This window comes from Syngnathus scovelli, chromosome 2, assembly GCF_024217435.2.
Source record: "Syngnathus scovelli strain Florida chromosome 2, RoL_Ssco_1.2, whole genome shotgun sequence".
NCBI classification, from domain to species: domain Eukaryota; kingdom Metazoa; phylum Chordata; class Actinopteri; order Syngnathiformes; family Syngnathidae; genus Syngnathus; species Syngnathus scovelli.
In genome coordinates, this window is record NC_090848.1 from 518,192 (window position 1) to 545,802 (window position 27,611).

At 45.0% G+C, this 27,611-nt stretch overlaps 4 protein-coding genes across 6 annotated transcripts in view; 1 reads left to right on the forward strand and 3 right to left on the reverse strand.

The window, feature by feature from the left end:
• LOC125987926 (uncharacterized) overlaps window positions 1-20,328 on the reverse strand; it is a 31,151-nt gene extending 10,823 nt beyond the window's left edge. Inside the window, exons 1-5 of one of the 2 annotated variants that reach the window (XM_068649521.1) lie at window positions 20,236-20,328; window positions 19,540-19,606; window positions 8,999-9,099; window positions 2,151-2,269; window positions 809-892 (exon numbers count right to left, since the gene is read on the reverse strand). The gene's annotated coding sequence lies outside the window, so the exon portion shown is untranslated. The remainder of the gene's footprint in view (window positions 1-808; window positions 893-2,150; window positions 2,270-8,998; window positions 9,100-19,539; window positions 19,607-20,235) is intronic. The other variant, XM_068649522.1, reaches the window with a different exon arrangement.
• On the forward strand, window positions 246-19,318 carry LOC125987952 (neuronal membrane glycoprotein M6-b). 2 transcript variants are annotated; one of them, XM_068649529.1, is made up of 7 exons: window positions 246-264; window positions 14,440-14,626; window positions 14,710-14,869; window positions 15,551-15,719; window positions 16,184-16,257; window positions 16,356-16,421; window positions 16,798-19,318. In XM_068649529.1, the coding sequence occupies exons 1-7, from the start codon at window positions 261-263 to the stop codon at window positions 16,948-16,950; spliced, it is 813 nt and encodes a 270-aa protein (XP_068505630.1). In that variant the 5' UTR covers window positions 246-260; the 3' UTR covers window positions 16,951-19,318. The 2 variants fall into 2 exon arrangements, with proteins under 2 accessions (XP_068505630.1, XP_049608578.1); XM_049752621.2 differs by lacking the exon at window positions 246-264 and adding an exon at window positions 6,082-6,281.
• Window positions 20,329-20,437: 109 nt separating the features above from the next.
• LOC125987964 (ras-related protein Rab-9A) lies at window positions 20,438-25,416 on the reverse strand. The gene is made up of 3 exons (XM_049752650.2): window positions 24,872-25,416; window positions 22,192-22,400; window positions 20,438-21,577 (listed from the first exon to the last, which is right to left on the reverse strand). Exon 3 carries the CDS (start codon window positions 21,531-21,533, stop codon window positions 20,928-20,930), a length of 606 nt encoding a protein of 201 aa, XP_049608607.1. The 5' UTR covers window positions 21,534-21,577; window positions 22,192-22,400; window positions 24,872-25,416; the 3' UTR covers window positions 20,438-20,927.
• On the reverse strand, window positions 22,625-24,877 carry LOC125987962 (transcription elongation factor A N-terminal and central domain-containing protein). Its single transcript, XM_049752644.2, has one exon. It carries the CDS (start codon window positions 24,290-24,292, stop codon window positions 23,675-23,677), a length of 618 nt encoding a protein of 205 aa, XP_049608601.1. The 5' UTR covers window positions 24,293-24,877; the 3' UTR covers window positions 22,625-23,674.
• Window positions 25,417-27,611: the final 2,195 nt, after the last annotated feature.

Sequence of the window (27,611 nt, forward strand, 5' to 3'; positions counted from 1 at the left end):
TTTTACCTTTACAGAATGACTAAAGGTGATTTTTTTTCCCCCACAATTGTTTGACGCCCCCTGGTGGCCAGGTTTCTTACCATTTGCCGACTCTCACGTCACGTACCCCAGCCAGCCCCCGTTTTCCAAATATAGTCATCTTGTTGATGACATGTTACTCCCAGCCAAAGCCACCACCCCATCACACAACATGTGGCCTTCAACTTTAGGATTATTTTCCTACCATTTCTTCACGACCTCCAGGTGTGCATACAACAAAAATGGGTGAGTGGAAGAAAAAATGTTATTCTTTAAAAAAAAAAAAAAGTAAACGCACAAGAAATCAGGTCATGTTTTGTGTCTCACTTTGTGTGTGTGTGTGTGTGCGCTGCATTTCACTTTGTCACTGTGCTGGCTGTTGGGAGGCTTTGCTCTACGTAATGCGCCTTGCTTGACGATTGTGCATCTCTGTTAATCAGTTTAAAGGATTAAAGGGAAAAGAAACCCCACTCAGTCTGCTCGCTTTCACCGTTTCACTAAACCTGCATGTTGTTGTTGTTGTTGTTTTTTTTTCTCTTCCTAAACGCAGCTTGGAAAAATGTAATCGCCAAAGTTTGTTCATCATCACTGAGTGCACAGGCGGGCAACTAAGCTCCCTTCTTAAAAATGTGTCACATCCCACTAACGATGACTTGAAGGCAATTGAGAATATGACAGCCACAAACTCTTTAAGAAGAATGATTTCAATTCATACGTTTGCTGACTTGATTGATTTGGTGAGCTTTTGAATGCACCCATGACCGTGAGAAGACGGCGTGTTTGTACACACCTCATCGTCAGCTCCTTGTTGAGATGTTGATTGGATTTTCATGGAATGATCTGCTGGCTTGGCTTTGGATTAAACAGGCTGTGCCTGTTTGAAAGACACAGTGCAATTTTTATTGTCATGTGAGGACATTTTTTTTCACTACAACAGAGAAAAGCACAAGCTCGGTCTTTGTTTGACTTTGGCACCATCTGCTTTCAATAATGCAGGCAGCCAGCCAGACCCTTTATGGCCTTCAGAAGTCAAGGATGGCCTGGAAGTAGCCAACGGGATTTATTGCAATGGGCCTTTTCCTGCAGGAGCTCCTTGTCATTTTGTGAAGATCATTATTTGGCCTGCTTGTTCACCACCTCCCATTCTCTTTTCACACTGTGCCTTTGATACGTATATACACCTTTCTTGCATGGGCCACATTCTATCCTTTGACTCTTGGATCGACCCCCTTCAATTTCTTCGTGGGGTGACCTGGGTGGTAACACCTCAGTGAGGGGTGGCCAGACATGCTTCCGTCATTCTTTATCATAACATTTTAATATGAATATTTCATTCCTTTATATTCATAACGGATAGGCTCCAGCACACCCATGACCCTCGTGAGGATAACGGATGTATGGCTATTAATCGTATTAAACATTGTATTTAAAATCTTAAAAACACTTACAAAACGGAATCTAGGAAAACACTACAACCAAAATCAAAAAACGATGAGGTGTGGGGGTGGCCGTGACCACCCCCTGGTCACCCTGTAGCTCCGCCCCTGGTGACTACGACCGCATCCTCTTTTGAGGATTGGCTGGAATATAGCCCACCGGGTCAATGCATGGCTTATCCACGTCATGACAATGAGACGCTCGAAAATGTTGGGGGGGGGGGGGTCATTGACCGCAACCGCATAGTTCTCTGTCTTTGCACAGGTTTTCAGCAATGATTTTCAAACAATAAGAAACAGCTCTCAGAATTGTCTTTACTGGGTCATCAACGCTCTATTCTGAGCCAAGCTAATGTTTCCGTTTATTTGGTTGAAAGATTTGCAAAGCAATCTTTCCTCTGCCTCACCGCTTTCCAAACATCCATCCCGCATCTTCAAAAGCTGCCGCGTTGCGTAGGCCGCTCGTCTTTTTCTTGCCTCGCATGTGAGCAAATTCAAGCTCAGCCCGACGGCTACTCCGGTGTCGGAATGAGTGGTCGTTGAGAGGACTTGTTGCCATGGCGACTCGCCAATGCACTAAACTCAGAGGCGGGCGTCGAATCACGCGCGGTCACATGCGAGGAGTTGTGGAATCGGACAGCCTACGCAGCAAGCAAACAAATATGAATATGGATGACACACAATCGGCATGCTTGCCTTTCTCTTCTCCTGACAAAGGATCGACGAAGACCCTCAAGATGTTCCGGCTTATTTAGTACCGCTGGCCGTTTTTAGACCCTCCTTTACGCTAGCACAGGGTTGAATGTCTGGATTTCCTAAAAAACATCAATAAATGTCAATGAGTTCAATACAGGAGCATCTTTGGGGAAGAGGTACAGTAGGTCACACATGCACGGAACCTGCGTCACATCACGTAAGCCAGGGTGCAAGCGTACTGCACGTGTGCGTGTGCGTGTGCGTGTGTGTGCGTGCGTGTGTGCATGCGTGTGCGAGAGAGAGAGAGAGAGAGAGACGGTTGTGGGTGGGATGATGGCATAACAACATGTGGAGCAGACTGCACACAAAATCTGGGCCAACGGGATTAATGGCTCGTCAGATAAATTGCGAGATGGTGAGATTGGTCCGATGAGGGGTGCGTGTGTGCGTGCGTGCATGTGTGTGTGGCGAGTGAGTTAGTTTAAACTCGCCAAACTAAGTCAGGTATAATCAGTTGTCATTACAAATTAAAATTTTCAGCTGCGAGCATAAATGCCGACACTGCGTGACGGGATGGTTATGAATGAGTTTGCTTCAATCTGCCAGTGCTCCATCACAACAGCACCTTTCCAAATAAAAGATGACATCTTTAGATTGTGTGTGTCAGGGATGGATTATCCTATTCAGAGATGAGAGTGAAACATCTCCTTGGCGAATGAAAACTGAGTGTGAGTGAGTGAGTGAGTGAGTGAGTGAGTGAGTGAGTGAGTGAGTGAGTGAGTGAGTGAGTGAGTGAGTGAGTGAGTGAGTGAGTGAGTGAGTGAGTGAGTGAGTGAGTGAGTGAGTGAGTGAGTGAGTGAGAGTGAGTGAGTGAGTGAGTGAGTGAGTGGGAGGGGGGTCGAAACTGGGTCACAACCAACACGGCAGATTAAAAGCCCTGATCGCAACGTACACACTAAACCCACTGAACGCAAACTCTCACACATACAACACACGCAAGTTGAAAATGATTCATTCCTGGGCAAAAGTTCATTTCCATTGTTTGACGCAACCTTTAGCAGGAAATTACGGCGCAACAGACATGACATGACATGGGAAAGACAATCGAAATGTCGGCTATATTATTGCTATAATGTGCACACGAAATCAACAATTTATGGTCGTTATATATATATTTATAACGTGCACACAAAATGCTAATTTGTGCCCACAAAATAGATCAACGTACGCGGGCTCCGTCTACGAGTGCACAAAAGAATCGCTGCCAAAGTACCCTTCAGTTGTATTTCGCTTTATTTAGTATATCTCATTTCATTTCATTTCATGTTTAAGAACTATTTGCTTTTAAACTTTTATGAAGGTACATTTTTTCGATACGCACAGTACATTGAAATGTACTCATTTTTTGAGAGCAGGTGTTTTCAGATTTCTATTTCTAAGCAAAGTGTTGATATGCAAGTTGTACATCCTCAGTCTTTCTGATGGGGTCCCTGGTGCAAAAGTCTGAAGCTCCTTCTGCCCTTTTTGAGATACGAGCCGGTAGCTGTGCGAGTTTGTGTCAAATTTGCATGGACGGACGGCTGAATTGCAATATTGCAAATGTTCTCATAGAAAGGCAAAGCACTTGAGCAGGTCAAAGTGAGCCCAACCTTTGCTCTGAGCTTCGCAGTCAAACGAGATGCAAGATGGCCTTAATTGTTGTGTCGGGAAGGCAACTGAAAAGGTCAGTTTGACGCTTGAGGTGCTTGACACCACGGCTGAGGCACGCAGCTTGCTGCAGGCCTCGTGGAAGGCAGCCTTCCTTTTGCAGGCTGCCTTTCACAAGACGAATCCGCTTGTGCAGGCAGAGCTTGCCGGCGCGCCCGTTTCCCCGCCATCATCAGCGTGCGTCCCCTCGGGCCCACCAAGGCAGAAGAAAGTGTGCTGCTGCTGCTGCTGCTAAGATTTCTTTCACTCAGCTTCTCTTTATCTCCCTTTTTCTAAAATGGGCTTTCTGGCTCCCGGCGCTGCAACTGACACGGACGGACGGACGGACGGACGGCCGGCCGGCCGGCATCACTAGGAGGGTCCAACCACTGCAGATCACTAGCAGTGTGGAGTGTCTCCATGGCAACAGCGGCGCATGTCTTCCTGAGATCAGACGGCTGGCTGGCTTCTCTGTGAATGATGAGACGGCAGACTGTTGCGCCACTTTTATGGACAATCAAATGTGAAAACAGCTGCCCCGGTTTTCTTGCGCGTCCTTCCCGTGAACTCAAAGAGAGAGCGAGCGAGCGAGCGAGCGAGCCGCTGGTTGCTTTGAAACATTCGCATTTCTGTGGCTCGTTAACGTGGGAAGTAAGCCGATAAGCAGACGTTCGCTTTAAACGGAGAGTTGCGCAGATGTCCCAACGTTTGCTCACAGGGCTTTTGGAATCCAGTGATCGCATCAAATTAAGTATTACCGTGTGACGCGACATGCTAGGTAGCACCGGTGGGAGAAGGCAGAGAAGGTCCCCAACTTCTTCTTCCCTTTTATGCTCCTTTCCGTTAGCCTAAGTAGAGCGTTTAGCATTAAGTTAGCATGAGACATAACGCGGTTTGATTATTTGGGTGTCTGAAGGTGAAGTCAAGTCAAAGGTTTTCTTCGAAATACGACATTCGTATTAGTGAGAACGTGTGCGCCGGGTGACGGTAAGCAACAGCAGGAAGAACTGTAGGTGATCTTCTGGACACGTTCTTAATCTGGGTCTGGGGATTATGGGAGGAAAAATATCAGATGAAGTTCATCCCTCCAGATCAGGGCATAGCAATGCCTGCATCTCACCTTGCTCTATGTATTGGACGATGTATTAATCACTGGAGATGACTTCCGCCAGCAGATATAATTACGGTTGCACGTTGAGGGAAGAGAATCCGTTCAGGCTCGCCGAGAAAACGCAACTGCAATGAGGCCTGATAGAAGCACGTAAATATTTCAGCGTTTGCTTGGAAGACATTCAGTGAGAATAGATAAACACATTTCTTTGTTTATGCTTGCGGATCCGCTTTCAAGGTCGCTCACATGTCAAAGAGTCGGTGTGAGCGATGACCCTCTTTGACTGGGCCACATATGGCACGGCACGACACGGCACGGCACGGCACGCAAGTGGGTGTTGCTTTCGGCCCCGTGGCTAAATGCACCCGCTAAATGTCATGTGCGGTGTCTGATACTTGTCAATGTTTTGAGGTATAAGGATAATTACTTGGCTCCCGAGGCTCCCTGGACTTGTTTGCCTCAAACGGGGCCACGTGGGGGACTGTGCTAAAAAACCTAAGAGGATTCGGGACAGATGGTGTCCCATTGTTTTGGGATATCTGTATTATTATTGGAAAATGGGGCGAATTATGTATGGACCATCCTCCGCATCAGCATCCTTTCAGGTAAACAACGTCGGCCCCTCTTGAGTCAAGTGTTTACCGCAGGATGATCTGATTGGTCAATTGTGACATCAGTTCATCACAGTTAAACTAAAGCTCTTTCTATGCCCTAATTTATACTCCGCTGAAAGCACAAGATTCGCTCGTCTCACTTCCCTCCCTGATTTTTTGTCTCAACTCACCAGATGGAGAGGGGGCAGGCAGCGATTCTCTGTGCGTGCGTGCGTGTGTGTGCGTGTTGTGTGAGTGACTGAGTGAGTGTGTTTATGTGTGTTCACGCATGGCTACACATGAGTTTGCATATTTACAGCTCTTGCACATTAAGCTATCACGCTGTGCATAATCAACCCCCCCTTAAATTAAAGGATTGCGTTGAATGAAAGGTGCGGAAAGGTGAGGAAATCTTTTAGAGACCACAATCCGACCTGACAAGAGCGTTTGCACGTGAAAGAGCGAGAGATTGTGCGCAAGCGTTAAGAAGCGCTGGGGGGAGGGGAGGGGTGAGAGAGAGAGACAGAGAGAGAGAGACAGCTAGAGAGAGAGAGAGAGAGAGAGAGAGCGAGAGACGCGCGAGCATCAAGTCCCCACTCCACAATCCAGCAAGCATCCTTATACTGTAAGCCCCCCAGTGCCACTATAGGAGACCCTAAAGCTCCATAATCATGGATGGAACAAAGCCGGCCATGGACTCCAACGCGGAGGAGACTCAAGACGAAGGACAGGAAAGCAAAGGTAGGCTGGCTTCATCCCCCGCTGCTCTTTGCGCCCTTTTTTTTTTTTTTTTTGCGCCAACCTGAGTCACGTTTAACCCGTATGTAATGGCTTCCCGCTGCAAACAATAGCGAGCGGCGCTACTATTCCCCCCCGGGGGAAAGCAAAACGAGGGCTATCTTTCTCACCTAGCCCGTGGTGCAGATTTGATGTGATTGCGCGCCGTTAATGGAAGACATAGCGCTGCGCCCATGCGCGTGCACGACTGTCTTGACAAGAGACACCTCCTCCTCATCTTTCGTCCTTGTCCACCGGCATCGATCGGGGACTCAGCGTTGTGAGGCAAGCATTGTTTTCGGGTTTTTGCTTCCGTGTGTGTGTGTGTGGCTAGGGCAATGTGCCTTCAAAGAGGCTGCCGCCGCGCACTTGACGCAGAGGCGCGCGCGCGCTCCGAGGGCATCTCGCACATACGAGCATCACTCTTCAGGCTCCGCGTAAAAGCTTCCTTAAAAGGCGCGAAGCTGAATCCCACGTCAAACTGTCTGCCTGCGTGCGTGCGTGCGTGCGTGCGCGCGTGCGTGAACGTGTCACGGTCCTGTTTTATTTTCCGTCATACTCTCAGGTGCAGACTGAATCAATCACTGTTCAGTGCAAGACATTGCATTTTTAATCAGCCAAAAAAACAAAAAAAGAGATTGTGAAGCGATTAACTGATTTCACAAAGTGTAATGACTTTGAATACGGTGTTACGTTAGACGTGCGGCCTTAAGGGGCGTGGCCTGGTTCGTCTATACATGCGAGCAAGTGGGCGTTAGTCGAGGCCTACAACTCCTTGTTCCCATTCTCTATTTCTCTTCCCTAATTGATTTTAACTTCACTTGAGCATGGTATTTGTAAAGCTGTACTTAATTTCTGCCATCTAGTGGGAAAAACATGGAAATGTTCTGCCTATCACTACACGTCACGGACATAGACGTGAGGAATCACTGTTGGTTTACTGTTCTCTTCAGCCATTCAAGTTTTGACAGCCAGGATGTCCAAATCATGAGCACCATTTTTTATATTTGAATATTTTTGTACACCTGAGACACGCAAGCATGGTCTCTTCCCAGCTACGTTGATGTCAATTGGAGCTGAAGGGGGTGTCCCTCCATTCTGCTGGTTTAAAAAGCGATGACATCACTCCCTCCCGAGGCGTGCCGCACGCACGGCTCTAGCCCATCGTGCAACATCAGCTGGGCGAGCCCGCTTGAAGACCCAAAGGGGGATGGTTGAGCACCAGGGCGGCCATGTTGACAATGAGCAGTTCACCCGGTGAGTCCTTTTGCGGCCGCTGAAGGCGAGTGAACGTCAAGTGGCTCCAGGTGAAACGTTGCACAACTGAATCCGCCCACTCTGCAGTGCCAAAATAGACTGTAGGGTGGCCTGTTTGTGTAATCATTGGTGTGCGCGCCTTTTGACATCTGGAATGTGACCATGAGCTTATAGCATCCATTAAGACGCTGCTGAAGATTTACAGTAGGGGCCAAGAGAAGAGAGTGCCCGAGTAAGAAGCTTGAGTTGCCGGGAGCCAGCTGATTTGGCACCAAATGGGAGTACGGGTGGGTTGCATGCTACGATGCTCAGGTACGGTTTTTTTTTAGGCTGATAATAATTCCAACATTTGCTGGAATAAAATTTGATAACCCACCTATGATCAAATATTTTTTTTTCTCTTTTAACGCTTACAACATTAAGGATATGAATATTTGACTTACAAGACTGTCATGTATAGTATTGATTTAACTTTACGAAACAGAGAAAAAAATCATCTGACTTTCAGCCAGTTCTTAAACGGGACAAAAAAGTCAAATACAATACAAAATCAACACATTTGCAAGGAGAAGATGTTCACAGTGAGAGAGCTCGAGTATGAGCTCCTGATGTCAGAGCTATTTTTTTTTTTAAATGGGGGGAAAAAAAAATTTCTTTATTTATTTAGAATATGACTGAGTAGCCCAACGAGTTGAAACTCAGTGTTCTGATTGATGGTTTTCGTTTATGGAATATGAATTAAACAGGCGAAGGGGGCACCTGTTTTTAACCATCTTAAGGCGCGGCCATTTTGCCATATGCATCACTGTTAGCACGTGTCAGGTCACAACCAATCACGGGTCACCGGTTTTCTGAAGCTGAGCCGTGATTGGTTGTTGAGAGCCGTTAACTGTGATGTCATTTACAGTTGACAGCAAGTGGCAAAATGGCTGCCCCCTGAGTTGGATAAAAATGGGTGAATTCGCTTATGCACAAATGCAATATTAATCAGAAAGCTGTGTTTAGCCAAGAATTGATGAAATTACTGTGACCGCCAGGAAGAGGATAAGATTCACTTTGTGACTGCCAGAATAGCGGAGAATGGCTGTGAAGGAAAAGTTCAAAGTTGGTTTGATGACCATCTGTCAGGTGCTGACATTTGCTTTGCGTTTCTGTGATTGGTCCCTTCACACTTCATTGTGATATTTGAACTTTGTCGTCCTTACTTTCTCAAAAGCGGCTTTTTGTCAACCTTTAAGCGTGATGACGTAACAAATTAAATCGAGAGTCGACCACGCTTAAGATTTCGACTGCTAGATTCAGTTTTAAAAAATGTCGGGACTTTTTTTTAACCCAAGTTTGTATCTGTTATTTGTTTGCTTGATACGGTGATCACAAAACATTTGTATCCATCTTAAGGGGCAACGAGGTGATAAATGTAGTACCTGAATCCTCTCAGGTGTCGGAGGTCCCTTTCCTCCAGGCACCACGCCAAGATTTTTTTCCTCTCCTTGGGCTTTGGGGTGTTGACCGATATGTGGGAGTGCTGTGAAAATAACGCAGTTCCATTACATTATTGTCATTATGTTTCAGCTCAATCATACTTGATATGAACGAACTTTAAATTGAATTTGGTCAAAGAATAATTGACAAAATAGTTCAACCTTATAAAAGTGACCACAGAAACATTTGAAGAAGTAAAATGAAATGCCAGAGGGACTTGAGTGGGGCTCCATACATTTTGGACGGGGCTATTGCATCCACTTCCTGCTGGTGTAGCGCCGTGGCTACTTTGTTCTGCTACTGGAAAAAGTGTCCTGTTATTTTATTTTAATCTTTTGTCACTATATTGTTTTATTTTACTCTACGTAAGGTGACAGTGTCAGATAGGCGCCGTAAAATGAAATATATTATTTGTTATTAGTCAATGAAATGGGGAAACGCCTTTTTTGAAGAAAATGCGGCAAATTTCTCTGGAAAGGCCTCGTTCTCCCAGATACTACATAGACGCTAGCGACTTTCACCTACTGTATCCTCCCTCCCCTGAGCCCGGAGCGACGTGTGAGGTCATGGAAGCACGTGGAATACCGTCACACAAGGAAAGGGTCGGTCGGCTCAGGCTCAGGCTCAGGGTCAGGCTCAGTGTCAGGATCAGGCTCAGGCTCAGGCTCAGGCTCAGGCTCGTGCGTACCTCATTTGAAGTCATTTGCCCAAAGCGTGCTGTCAGCCTCCATCTGGAGCTGTGCGCGCGCGTCTGCGTATGAGCGTTGTGCTTACATTTGTTTACGTGCCAATGACCAGGGGTGGTTAAAAGGCTCTATTTTTACATGCCTTCATTGAGCGTGCGGCACCGCATTGTGCTCACATTCGCCTCGTTTCGTATCTGCTCAGCTTTGTGGCCAGATTTGAATCCGCCTCCACGTACACACGTAATGGACAGCAGTAATATTGGGCCCTGCTTGGTGCCAGTGTGCAGTCAGATGCGAATAGCAGTGTGACAGGTTGGCACAGCGGGCCTTGTTCTCGACTGACGTCAGCCTTATCTGGCCTTCCCTCCGTCACCCGCCCATTCTGAATCCCCTCCTCAGCGACGTCCGACGGCGTCTGCTGTTGGTCATTAATTAGCCAGCTCCGTGGAATTGCAGATATTTCACACATAGTTATTCCGCCAATCTGTGAGGATCGCAGAAAGTGAATTGCCCTCACTCACACGGCTGCCGCCGACTTCTTCAGCATCTCAGAGAGAGCGCCGCCGAGTTGGTTGCGTAATTTCCGAGCCACTCGCTCGGTTGGCGCAGCGAGCGCAACTTGTGGCCAGAGGGGCCATTTAGAATTTTGGTGGAGGAAACGAAAGCTAATATCGTCCGTCCACTCCGCTTGAGCCTACCCGACGGCATGATTTTCAAAGACGCAGTGCTGCACACTATAAGCGAGAATAAAACGCTCCTTGAATAGACTTCTTCTTCAAATATGCACGATTGAGTGAACGGACAAATAGAAAGAGAACCAGAGAGCAAATAAGAGAGAGCTACGCATGTACGCTGAGCTGAGCAGCGTTTGTGACAAGTTGCCATGGCAACTAATTGGCAGGCCCAAGGGAAAGAGGTGCTCTTCTTACACAGAGCACGTAAAACCAGTTGGACACCAAGTTAAGATATTGCACATGACGACAAATTGGCTATTAGCCAAAACATCCTTCCACCCATTTTCTACATCTTCTCTTATGGATGTCAACTGAACAATTGTTCAAAATAGAGGCTTCAAGCTTTTCAAGGTTCATTTGAAGTGAGCTGTCAAACGAAACATAATAGGAAAATGACAAGTTGTGAATTCATAACAGAGGTCGCTTAGCCTTTATTCCGCCAGCTTAATGTTAATGCTAAGACACAATGGCAAGCACATGCATAGAACCTTTTAGGAAGCTGGTATTTGAACACAACTACGGCAGCTACACATTTAGAAATTCATTAGAAGCGTACACAGTCATATGTTCTTTATCACGTGCGAGGAGCTGAGACATTTTTACTGACGAGAGAAGGCCGTATCATTCCAAACGGTAGGCCGTGTTTAGATCGTCTGTGTATCTGCGATTTTCACATTTATTTCAGCAATCTTACAATCCTGACGCATTGTAACAATTTTGGTCGATATACGTACCCGTGATAGAAAATTTCAAATTGGGGTTCCTTCACTTCTAGACGATATACGACGCAGTGACCTGACACCGGCGTCGTAACATATTGTCGGAGCCAGCAAGTCGCTGTAAATGCAGCGTGAGCCGGCGCTCGTATTTCACACGCCGTGGGCGGATAGCGTGGTGTCAGGAGGCAGCGAGGTGGAACGCAGGAGCACCGACCGGGCTGACCTCAGAGTGTCACCTCAATTCACTTCTAATGAATAGTCCATTGATTTCCATTAGGCCCGGCCACGCCGGCCTGTCTCGTTCCTATTAGCGAGCTTTTAAAACCACTTTCATGCCTGGACCAGATAGCGCCAGTGTGTTTAAAAGAACCGATGGGAGTTTTTGCTGTAAAGCCTTTGGGAGCTGCGAGACAAAGCATCTCAGCATAAGTTAAACGTTGCCACTTGTTTTCAAGTGGTTGTTGAAAGTAGTGGAAAGTAGAGATTAGGCCACCTCCAAAAAGGAAATATCCCAACGCGTCCTTAATATTCTGACTTGCTGGAACGTCAGTGCGCAACACTCCAGACCAATGTACCGACCCGTCGTCCCATTGGTGAGAGAGTTGTTTCAGTTGGAGCCATTCACAGCCTTTTTCACGCCACCTTCTCATCAGCCCACTTCTTCATTAACATGAATGGGATTGAGATCTATTATGCAACAAAGTTCTTCCCCCGTTACGCAATGCAGAATCTTCATCACGAGCAGCATACTTTGGAGTGGAGCGTCTTAACTCTCAGATTTAATCTAGCAGCGAATGACGGGCTTTATCGCATATGTTGGCCATCACCCCGGCATCTTAAGCACCTTGACATCAGAAAAAGTTAAGCTGGCGCTAGCCAATCACAGCGTCAAGGCTTGAAATATTTTGCTTCCTTGGCAGAGCACTCGATTCTGGTGTTAGTTGTGCTAGTCTTAGGTTAGCTTAGCAATTAGCAAGGCTTCTCCATCTTTTCTCATTATTTCAGCAATGGAGCTTATTCGCCAGCAAGGAGTTGATGATTATTGACTTCGATGCGACTCCGCAACGTGCGTAGGTCTAAAAGTATAGTTTTCATCGAGCGACCGTCTTAGCAAGCAGTTGATTCTCCGTTTTGCCATTCATTACATTTTGCTACTCTATCTGTCGCCGGCATAGACGGATGGACAAAATGTAGTTGTCGTTAATACATACATCATTCTGAGACCGTTTCATCCATTTTTCATTATTTCCCCATGAATAATACAGCCAGTAAATCTTGCGCGTATCCAAATCAGGATTTGTTTGCCCAATAGGCTCGATGAAGTGAAGTCAAGGCAAGGCAAGGCAAAGCAAAAATCAATTTGCTCTTTTAAAGCCATCAATAGCGTCCCACGGGAGAGTAAAACGGCTTGCTCTGCCGGGTCGATAGAAAAGTCTCAAAGGAGAGTTTTCAGTTGAAAATCAAATCAAGCAAGCCCTTTCTGTGGTTTCGCCGCATGTCCGTTTATTTGAAGTGTGCCGCAAACTAATCTCTGCCTAAGATGACGGCAATGTGTGCACGAGGAATTTGTGAAATTGTGCCCATGACCTGTCATTAGCCGTTTGTGAGGGGTCGGTGATGAAAGCCGACAGGGGCTTTTAGCTTCGGTTCGTGTTGAGTGTGAAAGTGAATCTCGTGCTCTCACTGGATTATCTGTCATGGATCATCAAGCGAGTGTTTCTCTTTGAGGTGTCAGACTTCCGGAGCAGAGAACATCTCCTTTCTGACATGACATGGTGCAGGTGCATATTGTCTCGTGTATTGTCAAAGACCGCCTATGTTCGTATGCGCTCATTAGAAGGGTCCGACCGATATGGCTTACATTATTTATTAATTTATATATCGAGGCCAATTCCAATATTTGGCAGAATAAAATTCCCCATACCCGACAAATCGTCGATGAATTTGAAAAAATACATAGCGAATCAAATTGACAAAGATTTTAGTCTCTTAACCTTTACTTTCTAAGAAAGATTTGTATTACAATCAAAACATTTGACTGTTTTTCAAAAGCTAACTTTTACAAGCTACACAATTTGAGAAAAGCGGATTTTTTGGGGGGTTCGTGGTCTTATGCCGTAAAGAGTAAAACATTTTTTTGCGGATTATAAAACATATGGACCAATGAATCTCATTTGTTTTTCCTTGGATGCCGAAATTCAGCAAACTCTCAAACGTGCAAAAAACGACTGATGCTTTGGGGTTGCCAAATGGAGCAGGTCGCCATAGAAACAGCACAAAAGACATTTTTCTTTCATCCTATCTTTCCTGCCTGACACAACTTCCAGCTTTGTTGGCGAATCTATTTTTAACAAGTTATGTAAGAGTAGCCCCCCCTTCTTTGTTGCTCTTGATTCTTTTGACTGTTGATGTTCACACACGGAGGAAGCTGCGTGATGATTGTGGAGCATTTCAGAAGGAGAACGCTCAACGCTGCCCTAGAAAAACAGCTCCTCTGCTTTACAATTATTTATTTATCACTGGGGAATGACTTATTCATACCATCTGGTCATAAGGGGGGGGGGGGGGGGGGGGGAGACGGAGATGTTTCTTCCATGACAAAGGGGGGGGGGAGCGTGGTTGTACAATGAGCTGCCGCTAGCATTAAATCTGAAGAAAAAGATTCATCCGTTTCAGCGGTCTGCAGTGATATCGGTCGTTTATAAAGAGGATAAGCAATATACTCGTACGTTACCTTGTCTGTCTATCTGTGTTGTTGCGCCATTTGTGTTCAACTGTCACTAAAGGCATTTGCCGCAAAGTTGCTATTGGTCTATGGGATTTGCCATTGTGTCTTAGCAGACTTGGAATGGTTACACCATGCTTATTTCTCCATTGTACTAGTGTTAAAATACATTTTGGAATTTTTATTTTGTTTCGACTCTTCCTATGTACATTGCCCCTACCCCGTGTTTTCCTTCAGAATTGTTATTGTAGAATATTTGTCTAAGCGCAGGAAGACTAGCAAAGTAAAGCAAAAAATCAAAACCCTTGCTCAATGCTCACTGCGTTTGCTTTTTACGTTGACAATGACAAACATCTCGAATCTTAACAAAACTATGTGGTTGTTTTAAATACTTGTATGGGTAGTTTGATCAATCATTGTGCAATTTGACAGTGAACAAGTTACAAGCAATAACGGGCCAAACCATTGTGATGATTCCAACCACATCTGATTTCAACCCTGCACTGCTGCCTCCTACAGGATGCTTTGAGTGCTGCATCAAATGTCTGGGTGGGGTCCCCTACGCCTCCCTGGTGGCCACCATCCTCTGCTTCTCCGGCGTGGCCCTTTTCTGCGGCTGCGGCCACGTAGCCCTGACCGGCACCCTGACTATGCTGGAGAACCACTTCTCCAGGATCAGCAGCGACCACGCCACCCTCACCACGGTGTAAGTTGCGGCCCTTCCTCAGCGCTTCCAAGAAATCCACCTTTGCTCGACTTGAAGCCTTTCTTACGTTTCCATGTGGCCAGCATTCAGATCTTTCAGTACATCATCTACGGCATCGCCTCGTTCTTCTTTGTCTACGCCATCGTCCTGCTGGCTGAGGGCTTCTACACCACGAGCGCCATCAAGAAGGAGCTGCAGAGTGACTTCAAGACCACCGTGTGCGGACGTTGCATCACCGCCTTTGTACGTCTCACACACACACACACACACGTGTGGCTAGATATGCACTTGCGCACACTCGAGCCCTCGGGGGGATAAAATGGGCCCTGTTTGTTCTTTCGAGCTTGATGACTGTGATTGCTGCAGATGTCCAATTTGTTAGTCCACTGAGCGGTAAACAATTGCGAGTGTTTTCAAAGGCAGCCAATGTTGCGTTCACGCCGGAGTTTACCGGGGTTCGTTCAAGGTGGCAAATGTTGGCCAAATGTCCGGCAACGCTTTGAGTGATTTTTCTCGTCGCTCTACTCGGTTCAGTGCTTTGTTTGTGTTGAATAATCAAGCCACTGATACAGTGATTTACGTAAAACCATGGGTCCATGAGTGTGTATGTGCTCAAAGTATGGTGTTGATGCTTTCGGCCCTGTTTTAGGTGCTTTTTCAAAATCGTACAAACCACTTTTGGCCATGGATTATAGGCAAAATGTCACTATTCGTAGCAGCTGGATCACCTGTAACGCCAATTGGATTACTATTTTCGGAGTCCTTCGTCGCCTCACGGAGCCAGCTAGCTTGACCACAATAGCGGTAGCATTTTCTGCCCTCTTGAGAGCAAGCCAAGTTGGACTAGCAAATGGCATGTGTAGCAATTTGCACATTTTGAAAAAGGTCATTAACCATGAAAACAAATCTCTCTGGTCTTTACAGTTCATGTTCCTGACCTACATCCTCGCCCTGGCCTTCCTCACTATCTTTGGCTTCACAGCCATCCCGGTGTTCCTCTTTTTCAACATGTGGAACACCTGCGCCGCCATGAGGTCCCCGGACTCCAACATCACCTCGCCCGACTCCATCTGTGTGGATGTCAGGCAGTATGGTAGGTGGCACCTACGCCATTTGGTAAACTTAACACCACCAACACGTTTTGTAATTACACTACAAATGTCAAGCCTGAAATAACAGAAGTGAATACATGAAGATAATTCCATTCGGCTGGATGGATGGATGGATGGAAACAGTTTCAGCTTCCTTTCAATAGGTATGAAAACGACATTGTGATTATGGAAATCCGGACTGGATTTAGTTGCAAATCCACTCCGGCTTTATCCCGCTGTGTGTTTTGAAGGCCCAGTGTACTGTATGTGACCTGCACAGCTGGCTGGCCTCCCAAGCAGGACAAGGATCACATTGGCATCATAGGCAGCCATGCTCTTCAATGGCTGCATAATTAGATTCCCACTCGATTTCAATCGGCCCAATATACTATGTTTTTTTTTTTTGATGAGCAAATAAAAGGAAACGCAAGCCACGTGTGCCTGATTCAAGGCTTCGATCCCACAGGTATCATTCCCTGGAACGCAACACCGGGAAAAGCTTGTGGTGCCACCCTGGGAGACATCTGTAACACCAGTGAGGTGAGACGTTGTCAAGCGGGACATTTGCTGTCATTTGGATCTCTGGTTTTTTGTTTTTTTTTTATCTCCACTAACCTGAAATCTGCTCTGGATTGTAGTTCTACCTGTCCTACCACCTCTACATTGTGGCATTTGCCGGTGCTGGAGCGACTGTTATAGCACTGGTGAGCCTCTCTTGGTCTCTTCATATGCACGTTGCCATGGCGCAATCATCTGTTTCCATAGCAACCCTCTCGCTCCGAGCCAGGGGATCAAATACTCCCCAGCTGGCCACCTCTGTGTCTGTGTGCGCAAAGGGTCACTGTTTCTGTTTTGAGCTCAGATGAGGGCACGTTCGGTTCCTCGTCATTCAAAGCGATGCTTCCTACACAACATTGTTTGGAATAAGAGGAGCTCTAATTGGCCAGTGTTGACCCAGCTATTTCAGTTGATCACAAAGAAGTCTGCGAACCATAACTGGGCCTCAGCTCATATTGCATTTAATTCTATTGGGTTCAAATCCTAAACACACCACGCCAAAATGTTCTTGTCTTTCCACAGATTCACTACTTGATGATCTTGTCAGCCAATTGGGCTTATCTGAAGAGCGTCGTCTCCACGCACGACTACCAAGACATCAAGACTAAGGACGACCAAGACCTGGAGGCAGAGGCGCGCTCCAAGGAGGGTCAGAACTCGTCCTCCTACTCATAAGGATGAGCCACTCCATCTTCATGGAGCACCGCCCATTTCCTCCGCTCACACTTTCAACTGCCACACTTAGTACCCATCTGGCTCCTTCATAAAAAAATGTTTGAAATTTTTTTTAAAACAAACCCTCCTCCCCCCCCCCCCCCCCCCCCAAAAAAAAACACCCTAATTATAGTCAAGAGTCCCGCCATCTCCTGAGTCTCTCTCCTCTTCCCTTCCGCCATGTTGGATAGAGTGGGCGTGTTTTCCCACCAGAAGGGAACGGGATTGAGGGTCAGGAGGAAGGGCAGCCCACCGCCCCCCCCCAAAAAAAAATCAGCTTCTGAATGGGAGAGCTGGTCCATCAGGCTGAAGCTCATATACAGTCGGTGAGAGTCACCCGGCTGTCGAGCCGCGGCTCGTCCGAGTGGGCCGGATGGCGTCCTTGCCCACCCCTGAGCCAGCGCAGCCTCTCCATGCACAGCCCCCCCCCCCCCCGTTGACTAAATAAACATTGTTGACTGTGGGCACCCGCCACGCGGAAGTCAGACAGCAACAACATCCTCTCTTTTTTTGATGTTTTATATGCATATATATACATATATATATATATGAATATATTGTGTGAATGTGTGCGAATGTTGACGTTTTTTAATACCTTCGGAAAATGCCAGGTACTCTTAAGATCATTCTTATGTTTTTGGTGTTTTCTCTTTTTTTTTCTCGCTTTACTTCTATATATCACTGACTATTGTTGATGCTCAAAATATTGTTACTGTAAAAACAGAAAAAGAAATAGACTATCCCTTAGCAAGTCAAGTCATTTTAAGGCATATGTGATTTGGCATATTGGAAATTAACATTAACAGTTTCAGTTTAATGACTAAGAGACCAAAGTTAAAGGTTGTAATTGCCTAATAGTTATTTTTGCGGCACCTCGGGTTCCAAAATGTTTGCGATTCCTGTCTTAAAACGGTCTTCAGCAGCTTTTCCCAACCAGGCACAGGTTTTAAATTAGAAAAATGATATTTTTTCAAGCAAAAAAAAATCCCTTTCAAAAATGAAAATTAAAGTTAATCAGAGATGTTCTGTCATTTAGTGGGGGGGGGGGGGGACAATTAAATGCTCTGCTTGTAACTATAAAATACTGGCATAGATAGATAAACAAAGCTAATCTGTGGTAAATAAAATCAAAAATTTAATAGTGTCCTGTGGCACACTGGTTGCGAATAACTGACCTAAAACCCTTGCTTAAAAAAAAACAAAAAAAACCACACACAGTTTATTTCTTTTTCAAGAAAAAGTCCCAATTGTAAATACTCGAATCATCCCAAAAGATTTCAATTGACTCAACAAGAACGCAATCAGTTTTTTGTCCATGTTATTTATTTATTTCCAAACATGTATTTTCCTTTTGTGTGTTTAGCACTCCAATGCTAGATCAGCGTTTGATATTAAAACTGTAATATTACACCTTTGATAATTTTGTTTTGTGAGGGACACAGTGCAGTCATGACACAATGGATTGAGCTTCTTGTGATAGAAACATTGATAACGTGAAAGAATTCATTTAATAACTTTTGAGTTTTAGGCAACTGAGTTCTTCTCGTTATTCTGTATTGATTATATATCTCATTTTTATTTTATTTGTAATGTTTTTGATGACCAGCCAAACGAGTGACTCGTCAGTGCCACTGAGTGTTTTTTTTTTTTTTAAGCCTCTCAGATGAGCCACAGACTGATTCTGGATGTTTACACACTGAACAAAACAAGTCAGGAATTTTCATACATTCATTTTATAATCTGATATTGTTTCGTAATCATAAACTATACTGTATAATTGATCACTACTTAGTCAACCCTAAAAAAAAAGAGGAAAAATACTATTTGATGAAATGAAGCATGTCAGTATTGTCCAAGTGTGCAGCTGTCTATTCTGTATTTAAAAAAAAAAAAAAAAAAAAAAAAGGGGACTTTATTGCCATGTGTGCTATGTTTGATAAATATATCTCCTCTGCCGCCAGGTGGATGTAAAGTCAAATTTAAATTTCCTATCAGACAATTCATGTCAGGGTGTTGTAGTTTCCTTATTATTTGCATGAAGGAGACCTGACTGTGTCTTTGCAGTTTTTTTCAGGTGATGTGTAGTAAATTGTATGACAACTTTGGTAGGCGGTGTTTTCACCCACTTCCTCTACTGCCCCCCGCCCGTTTTCTAAAAAAACAAAACAAAACAAAACCCCCAAAAATATCCATTGTACTTTGATGGCAATGTAGTCTATGTAGGTGTTTCCTTATGCTTTTTATTTTAAGTTGGGAATAGTTTTATGACTGCTATACAGTGATGATTTTTGTAACCTTCTCTAGTAAAACCGGTATTTTTATTATCGTGTCACTGTTGTCTCCTGCCTCTTTCTTGACTTTCCTTTAACATTCTTTCAAATGAATGTGTCGTGCAAATTTGAAATGTAATCACACCCACCACTTGCATTAAATCAGTAATGGGGTTTTACACACACCAAAACAAAACGGGACATGAAATCACATGACTTCTTTCCATATGCATCCATACAGGTTTTTTTTTTTTTTTTTTATATCAATTTGACAGCTTACCTGACAAATGAATAGACGTGATGGTCATGGGTACCCTCAAATACACCCTGGACCGGTGGCCTGTCAACTGAAGAGCACATATGGACAAGCATTTACATTACAGATACGAGTAGAACTTAATTGAATTGTCCGTCAAAACACACCCTTCAGTTAATACTTAAATGTGTTTAAAGGGAAGCTCAATATTTGTGGTAAACGTTTATAATAGGTACACATCACAAAGGCAAGTTCATAATTTATATTATGTACTGTATTTCGAAGGCAGTGTATTTCCCATTAGCATTAGGCGAGTGCCGTATTGGCATTAAGCTAGTGCGGTATTAGCATTAAGCTAGTGCGGTCTTCTTTGCTTGTTTCACAAACACAAGGTCTATATTGACTATAAACAAACTGTCATGACAGAGCTTACATTTTTTGGATCATTGTTTACAGTTGCCTTTTGCGAAGTGACTCGCATTCAGCATTGTAAATGGACCTTCAGTGAAGCGATCATGCATGTTGTTTGTATTTTGAGGGTAAACATGAAAACCCGTAATAGGGTGGCCAAACAAACACTTCAAAGTTCATGAGCAAAAACCACTAGAAGAAAAGGCTCATGATCACTTGAAAATCAGAAAATTGTGGAATGAAAAATATCGTGACTTTGGAGTAGAGAAACAGTTAGAGATTCCAAATCCAGCCACATTTCGAACTCACCTTCCTGGGAAATGAAATAACCCACGCAGTTTCCCTCATCGACTTGAGCTATTCCACGTGCGTGACGTCACATGCCAGTTGTGATGTGACTCGAGCGCCAACTGGTGGACATTTTGAAGTATTAATACTCTTCTAACAACTTACTACTTATTGAAATAGTCACACGCTATACTTAAGTACAACTATAGATACTCGGCTGACCTTTGTGATAAAAATGTTCTTTAATATAGAATATTAAAATATGATATATTGTTCAAACACTCAAAAACCAAACTTTTCTTGAACATGGTGTATGTTTAACTCGAGTATAACACTTTTTAGAGTATCAATTTGTTATTGTTGAAATGCTAAACTTCAACAGCATGTTTTTGCAACATTGTTGACGTTCAGTAGATGTAGCCTGTAACAAGGGATTTCACTTAAGTAGTTAGTGTCTCAGTCTGAACCCTAGGAGGCAGTATATATGCCCCAGTACTGCGTAGAAACGTACAAGACAGCTTTTTAAGCATATCACAAGTTATCAAATCAAACTGTGACGGGACAATGGTGGTCGAGAACTAAGCTGTATTTAGAGTGCAACCAAGTGATGTACATGGAGGAGCAAAAACAGGTCACACAACCACAACCACCACCACCACCACAACCACAACCAAACATAGGCCAATGAAATGATGAACAAAAGTGGGAGCGCTTCAGCAGCAGCCGGAATCGGTGACGCTCTTCCTACTCAAGTCCACCGTGTTGGTGTGGATGAGGTGGTCCGCACGATCGTCCCGCGTGAGGATCAGACGAATGGCCTCTTCAAAAGCTGATGCCACATTGGTGGAATCCTTGGCGCTGGTCTCAAAGTAAGGCAGTCCTCCGTTGTCACGGCACCAGCGCTGTGCGTCCTCCCCGGACACCTGGCGCTCGTCCACGTCCACTTTGTTGCCCAGCACGACGAAGGGGAACACGTTGGGCTCCTTGAGGTCGCCGTAGTAGGTGAACTCTTTCTTCCAGTTGTCCAAGTTGCGAAGACTTTGCGCGTCGTCCACACTGAACGTGAGCAGGCAGCAGTCGGAGCCGCGGTAGAAGGGGGTGCGCAGGCTCCGGAAGCGCTCCTGGCCCGCCGTGTCCCAGATCTGCAAGGTGATACTTTGGCCGTCCACCTCCAGCTCCTTGTTGAGGAACTCCACGCCGATGGTGTGGAAGAGGTGCGAATCGAATTTGTTGCTAACGAAGCGGTTCATGAGGGAGGACTTTCCCACGCCGCCGTCGCCCAGGAGAATCACCTTGAACAAAGGCGACTTGGAGGTCATGGCTTGAGCGTGGCCTGTTTTTAAAGTCCAGCCGTTTACGTCCACTGTTGCTGCAAAAGATCACAACGTTAGCAAAGTACACCATCATTTTTCACCCTTTGGGATGTATCTCCGTATGAAGCTATTGGTTATTAAGTCTTCATCCAATTTGGTTACTTGCTGTTTTGATCTATTTGTGGCGATAGCTTGAGTGCGGTTATACAGAGCATATTGAAAAGTTCAAGTGATCCGATTTTTTGGGGATCACATGTTCGTTCGTACGTGCATGCATCATCAAAGAGTACGAACTAAGATAAGTCGAATGGAATCAGACAGTAAATGGCTCCTACTGCTGAGAAGGAGCAAATTGAAAGTGACAGGCTGCTGCCGTCACATGCGTGCGCGACAGGCCGCTAACCCGTGCCTTTCTTTTTGCTCAGCAAAAAACAAACACTTTTTTGTTGACAAAATGTTGTCGGGATTGCAAAAATCTATGTTTGAATGCTACAATGAATTCTGAATTTTCTCAGGAAAATAATCTGAAAGCTTCCGGCTAGCAAATTGAGGATGGAGTAAAATACAGGAACTAAAGCAAAAGTAAGAACTATTAGTGTTGTACATCGACAACTTTTGATAATAAGTGCTCATGTATTGACTGTCCGATAAAGGAAAACCCTACCTTGTACTTTGACTTTCTCCGTGACCTGTCAGTAAAAAAAGTGTCCTTCCATTCATTCAACCGGCCGGGGAGTTTACGCACAAAGGTGGCGGCGGCGGCGGCGGCGGCGGCAACATGGCGATGGACGACTTGCCTGCCTCGATCCCAAGTCACATGAGCCCCGTGTCTCAGTCACGCCTCCCTCCACCCGTCATGTGCAAGCTGCCACACTTTATTGTTTGACCCAATGGGGAGGAAAAGAGAACCTTTGTGTGAATCTCACATGCGCATTTACTGCGGAGAACAAATCCATTCAGTCAGACATGGAATAATTCATGCATTTCTAATTTGAATGACTTTTTTGTTTGAGTACAACTAAGTTCAGCTAAAGAAATGATCATTAAAACCAAGAATATAAAAAGATGAAAATCAAGAACAGTAAGGTGTTAAAATCTTTTACACTCTCAGGAATCCAGATTACAAGGATTCACATATGCGGCGCCACTCAAAGTTGACTTCAGTAGGACTGAAAGGGTGAAATTCGCTTTATCAACAGTTCCCAAAATAGCAGAATGGACACTGACCACATTCCACCAGCCTCACAATCACTTCAAGATTACACTGCTTGACGTGGGGATGCTCAGGCTTACTGGTTTAAATAAGCACAATTGTTTTGAAAGGTAATTAAAAAACACACACACACACACACACACACACACACACACACACACACACACACACACAATGCCATGTTATACACATAAAAGTAATATTAGTAAAAAAGATGCCGATTTCTGTAATTAGCAATAGATCCCTAGTGTGTGTGTGTGTGTGTGTGTGTGTGTGTGTGTGTGTGTGTGTGTGTGTGTGTGTGTGTGTGTGTGCGTGTGCGCGCGCGTGTGTGTGTGTGTGTGTTGACTGGACCGCAGGCTGTTTCACATTGAAAGATTCACATGTCAAGCATTTCTTATGAGCTTCACATGCCTGATCACATGAGACGCTCTGGTGATGCAGCCAGGGTTTTAGTTATTCAAAACATTTTCAAATATTTGTGCCCGTCAGGCAGCACAGTACACTAGCGGCTAGCACATTTGTTTCACAGTTCCGAGGTTCCAGGTTTGAATCAAGTTGTGCTGTGTGGGTTTTCTCCCCCTCCAATTTTTTTTTTCCAAAACATGTAATAAAATACATTATTCCAATTTCCATCCATTTTCCATCATATCAGCCAAGAGGTCAAAGGCCACTCACAACAACTGAGGCCGCATCCTAAAAGCGATTTAAAATTGCTTATCAATATTCCACGTGGACATGCCTAAGCTGAGAACAATGCGACCTGCCACACAAACAATGACGGCAACAGTTCAAAACTGTAAGAGAAGTTCGCTCAAGTAAAAAAAATAAAAATAAAAAAAAAACACATTTTCTTTTTTTTTTTTTATATATATATATATAGTCCTTAATCACAAAAAGGGCTTCACATGGCCACAGGGTGAATAGCTTCAGATCAGAGGCAGAGCCAGCCGCTGTGGTACCACTGCTGTCCACAAGTGCTACAAGTCACAAAGGTCATGGCCTGGTCATCGGGGCCTCCCCGCCGCACCCACGCCGGCAGGAAGAGCGTCCCGCGGTTCACCTGCGTCACCCTGCAGTCCGAGCCGCCGCAGCGCTGGCAGCGGAGCCGCCGCGTCTCCGTCCCTTCCACCCCGTGAGGAAGCTGCCGCTCGCTAACCCCACCAGACGAGTACTCCTCCCTCAATCGCCGGAGCTCGGCGCAGGCCATCTCCTCCGCCGACATGCGGGCGAAGACCTCCGGCGTCAGGGAGCCGCTCATCAGGCCCATGTGCAGATGGCTGTTTTTTGGGTTCTTCAAGTTGGCTACTTTGCTTCTCACGCAGGCTTTGTATTTGAGCTGATTGCGGGCGTGGATGCGGTGGATGTGCCGCTCCACCTGCGCAGCCAGCTCCGTGGCCTTGTCCGAGTGGTCAGGGCTGAGAGCGGAGATGAGCAGCTCAACACATTTGGACCTCAAGGTGGCTGTAGCGTCATCTGTGTGATTATCTCCGGTCAAGGAAGAGCAGGAGGCCTCTAGCTCTGAAGGAGCACCACTAGAGTCTTCTGCCATTCAGCGTTAGAAGGACTTCAATTCAAAGTACAGAGTGAGAATACTTTTTCAGGTCCTGGTGAACTCCTGTCGTGCTGTTCGCCTTGCGCCTCAAGGACCAGAGCTGCTTTCAAGGAACCTGTTGAGAACTTTGGCGATGAGCGCGCCGCTGTGACATCACACCTGTTCGGGTAACCGAGGCGTGTCATAGTAGGTTAGGGTTTGTGAGCAGTTTTTCAATGTGCCGGTTCCATATTGGCATAACTGCATGAATTTGAACTGACGTATTTCCAATTAATTGTCAGCAACAATTGCTATCTATATGTACAATGCAAATCAGCCAGTTGCACTAATGTTCACATGGACAGAACATTTGGAGTATTTTAGGATGTGGTGCCGATCCCTGGATGAACGTACTAGCTTGTATTGTGTATAAACGGAACACTCATGTTGACGTGCTGTACATGCCACGCTTTGTACTGCTCTTTCATTTCAGGCTTTACACTTCTGGTTCGATGTCATCTTCATTTTATTTCCTACTTTTGACATACGACAACGAATGTTGTCTCTTTTTAAAAATACCAGTATTTTGTGAAGTACCTCAACTCCTTCGAACTCCTGAACTCCTTCGGATCGAAAACAAAAGTCAACAAACGGAATTATTACACGGGTGCGGCCATGTTGAGTGTAAACAAGGGCGCTACACATATTAGCCGCAAGATGGTGGTGTATTCTGAGGAACCGTCCGACAAATCCTTCTTCGTTTGGTTTTGACTAGCAAATGCCATTTAAGTTACATTAGCGTTACCTATTGGTGGGAGGGAGGAATAACACCAAATAGAAATGATCTCTCGATCAATTTTCTGCCGTATATCCGGGTTTGGATAATATACAGATCCCATTCTAAAAGCTAGGTGACTTTAATTTAGACCAAATGTTGCTTCTAGGTACTTTAAACAAGACTGCTTGCTTGTCTTGCAACTAACTATATGAGTCTCTCAGAAGGGATTTACTTTCACAGAATAAACCAAAAGAATTGATTCTGTGTGTGTGACCCAGTCCAGGGATGCATATCCATATTCACTGCCTGGTTATGGTATTTTAGATAAGACTGTAGAATGCTATCTGTACATACACTCAAGTAGCAGCAAGCGGGAATTTGGGAGCTGATGGTCTCCCACTCCAAGATGGGGCAAGTCTTTCAGCTGTTACCAAATTGTATGCTATTTGAAAAAAAAAAAAAAAAAAATCTGGCATTTTGTGATTTTGGAGCAGAGATTATAAAGAATTCTTAAAAGCTGGTAAAAACAATGTCAATCTTTAAAGGTCCCTGACATGGATGACTCTTGCTTGTCCATATAAAGAAAAATAGAATGACAACATACCTATTTGTTTTTGTCAACATTTGTCATGAACTCAATCAAAGTCTCTGCACACAAAGGGTCTATTTCTCTGAAATATTGTTCTGTCTAAATCTGTTAGTGAGCACCTCCCCTTTGCCGGAGATATCAGTCCACCTCACAGGGAAAAAGATAGCAACGATCGCCATTCAAATAATGAATTGTCAATATCAATCATATACTGTATTCGCATTCTGCTGTCACAACTGAGCAATGGCTGCAAATCAATATGTATCAATATGGATGGTGAAATAATGTAAACGGTGTTCACACTCACAATACTGCTTGTAAATATGGACGTTATTGCACAGTGTCCACAATCAGACCGCATATGCGCAATATTTAAATCAGTCCATTAGATGTTCTTGATCTAAATAAGGTCCAAATGGAGCCCAATATTCTCTCAGGCCACGAGTCTTTCCCAGATGTTTTCATCACATATATGATGAAGATCAGGGGAGCTAATATATAACCTGAGGTATGACATTACCATCCACATTTTATATTCGAAGGAAGCTCTTTATATTTATGCAGACAAGGCCTCAGAGGGGAAGCTGCTGGCGGCTCGATGTCTTGCGTCTTCATTGAATATGCTTCAAGCCGCAGCTTCAGCTTTTAAAAGGCCACACGAAAGCTTTTGGCCGCAGTAATGTTCTCCCTTAATGCAAGCACTTACAAATGTACGGGAATGTTCAGAAGGCAGCTGGTGGAGGGTCACTTATGAAAGGCGTGGCCACCGTCGGTGAGGACGTTAAGACGAGAGACGGTCATCCATCCTTTCAGCCGCACAAAGAATCGCCTCCAGCTGACCTACCTCCCTATTGTTGACCGCACAAGCATGGAATGCTCCTCGGCTCTTATCAGATCATTCCACTGCGGGCCGTGGAGCATTCCTGCTCTGTGGGAATGGAATTTTACCAGCATGCGGCCTGCCATGATGGCCGTGGTCCAACAGGTGGCGCTCTCTACACTGTGGCGACAGATTTGGAGTATCACTTCCTGCTTGTGCTGGCCCCTCCCCTTGTGCGGACCACACCACACCACACCAGACCAGACCAGACCAGACCAGAGATGTCTACGGGGGCGTGGGGGGGGGGCTTGGCTGATGCATAGGAGGGCTGAGAAGGCAATTTGTTTATAAATATTCTTTAGAATTTCAAATAAAATGCTGGAATGGCTTAACAAGGGCTAGAGGGGGAAACTCATTCTAAGAGGTATTTCTAAATACATTATATATATTTGGATTGAATTGTTACAAATGTGCAAATTGTGTAGCACTTAATTGACGACATAGAGCACCGGTGTCAAACTCAAGGCCCAGGGGCCCACAACATCATTTTGTGTGGCCCACGTTTCACTTTTAACAACACTGAGATGTGCAAGATGTTGGTGTTGTTTTTTTTTTTTTTTTACCCCCTCCCCTTTAAAATCAATTGAAAAATAGCTTAACCTCTGATTTCAAAACACTTTATCCATCATGTTGCTGCGTATATGTGAGAATATAACATTGATTTGGGTTGACAGTCATAAGAGGGAAACCGTAACTATCATGTGGCCCGTGACAATGACCTTGACGCAGGGCATTAAAGTAACATAAAAAGGGTGGAGAGAAGAAATGAATAAGAAAACTAGCGGAGCTGTTATAACAAGCTGCCGACTCAAAGGCGCCATCTTTGAACCTCCCAAGATATGAAAACATTTCAGTAACGTGAAAAGACACACGCACACAACCTTGTACATCACACATGAATGAAAGGCAGCCGTAATGACTCAGGATGCTGTTTAACAGTGGAAAGCATTGTCTCTGCGCTGAGTGCAAAATGGAGGTTCACTTTGAGGCTGGGCTTAATGTCATTTGACAAGCGTGTGTGTGTGTGTGTGTGTGCGTGTGCGTGCGTGTGCGTGTCACTACTCGCCCACTCATCACCAAAGCAAACACA

What these genes read in the sequence shown, in the direction of transcription:
- LOC125987952 (XM_049752621.2), top strand. Translation starts at nt 6,212, where the DNA reads ATGGATGGAACAAAGCCGGCCATGGACTCCAACGCGGAGGAGACTCAA. An exon ending in TGTGGATGTCAGGCAGTATG is followed by an intron (nt 15,720 to 16,183) that starts GTAGGTGGCACC and finishes TCGATCCCACAG; the next exon opens with GTATCATTCCCTGGAACGCA. An exon ending in GAGCGACTGTTATAGCACTG is followed by an intron (nt 16,422 to 16,797) that starts GTGAGCCTCTCT and finishes GTCTTTCCACAG; the next exon opens with ATTCACTACTTGATGATCTT.
- LOC125987962 (XM_049752644.2), bottom strand. Translation starts at nt 24,292, where the DNA reads ATGGCAGAAGACTCTAGTGGTGCTCCTTCAGAGCTAGAGGCCTCCTGC.
- LOC125987964 (XM_049752650.2), bottom strand. Translation starts at nt 21,533, where the DNA reads ATGACCTCCAAGTCGCCTTTGTTCAAGGTGATTCTCCTGGGCGACGGC.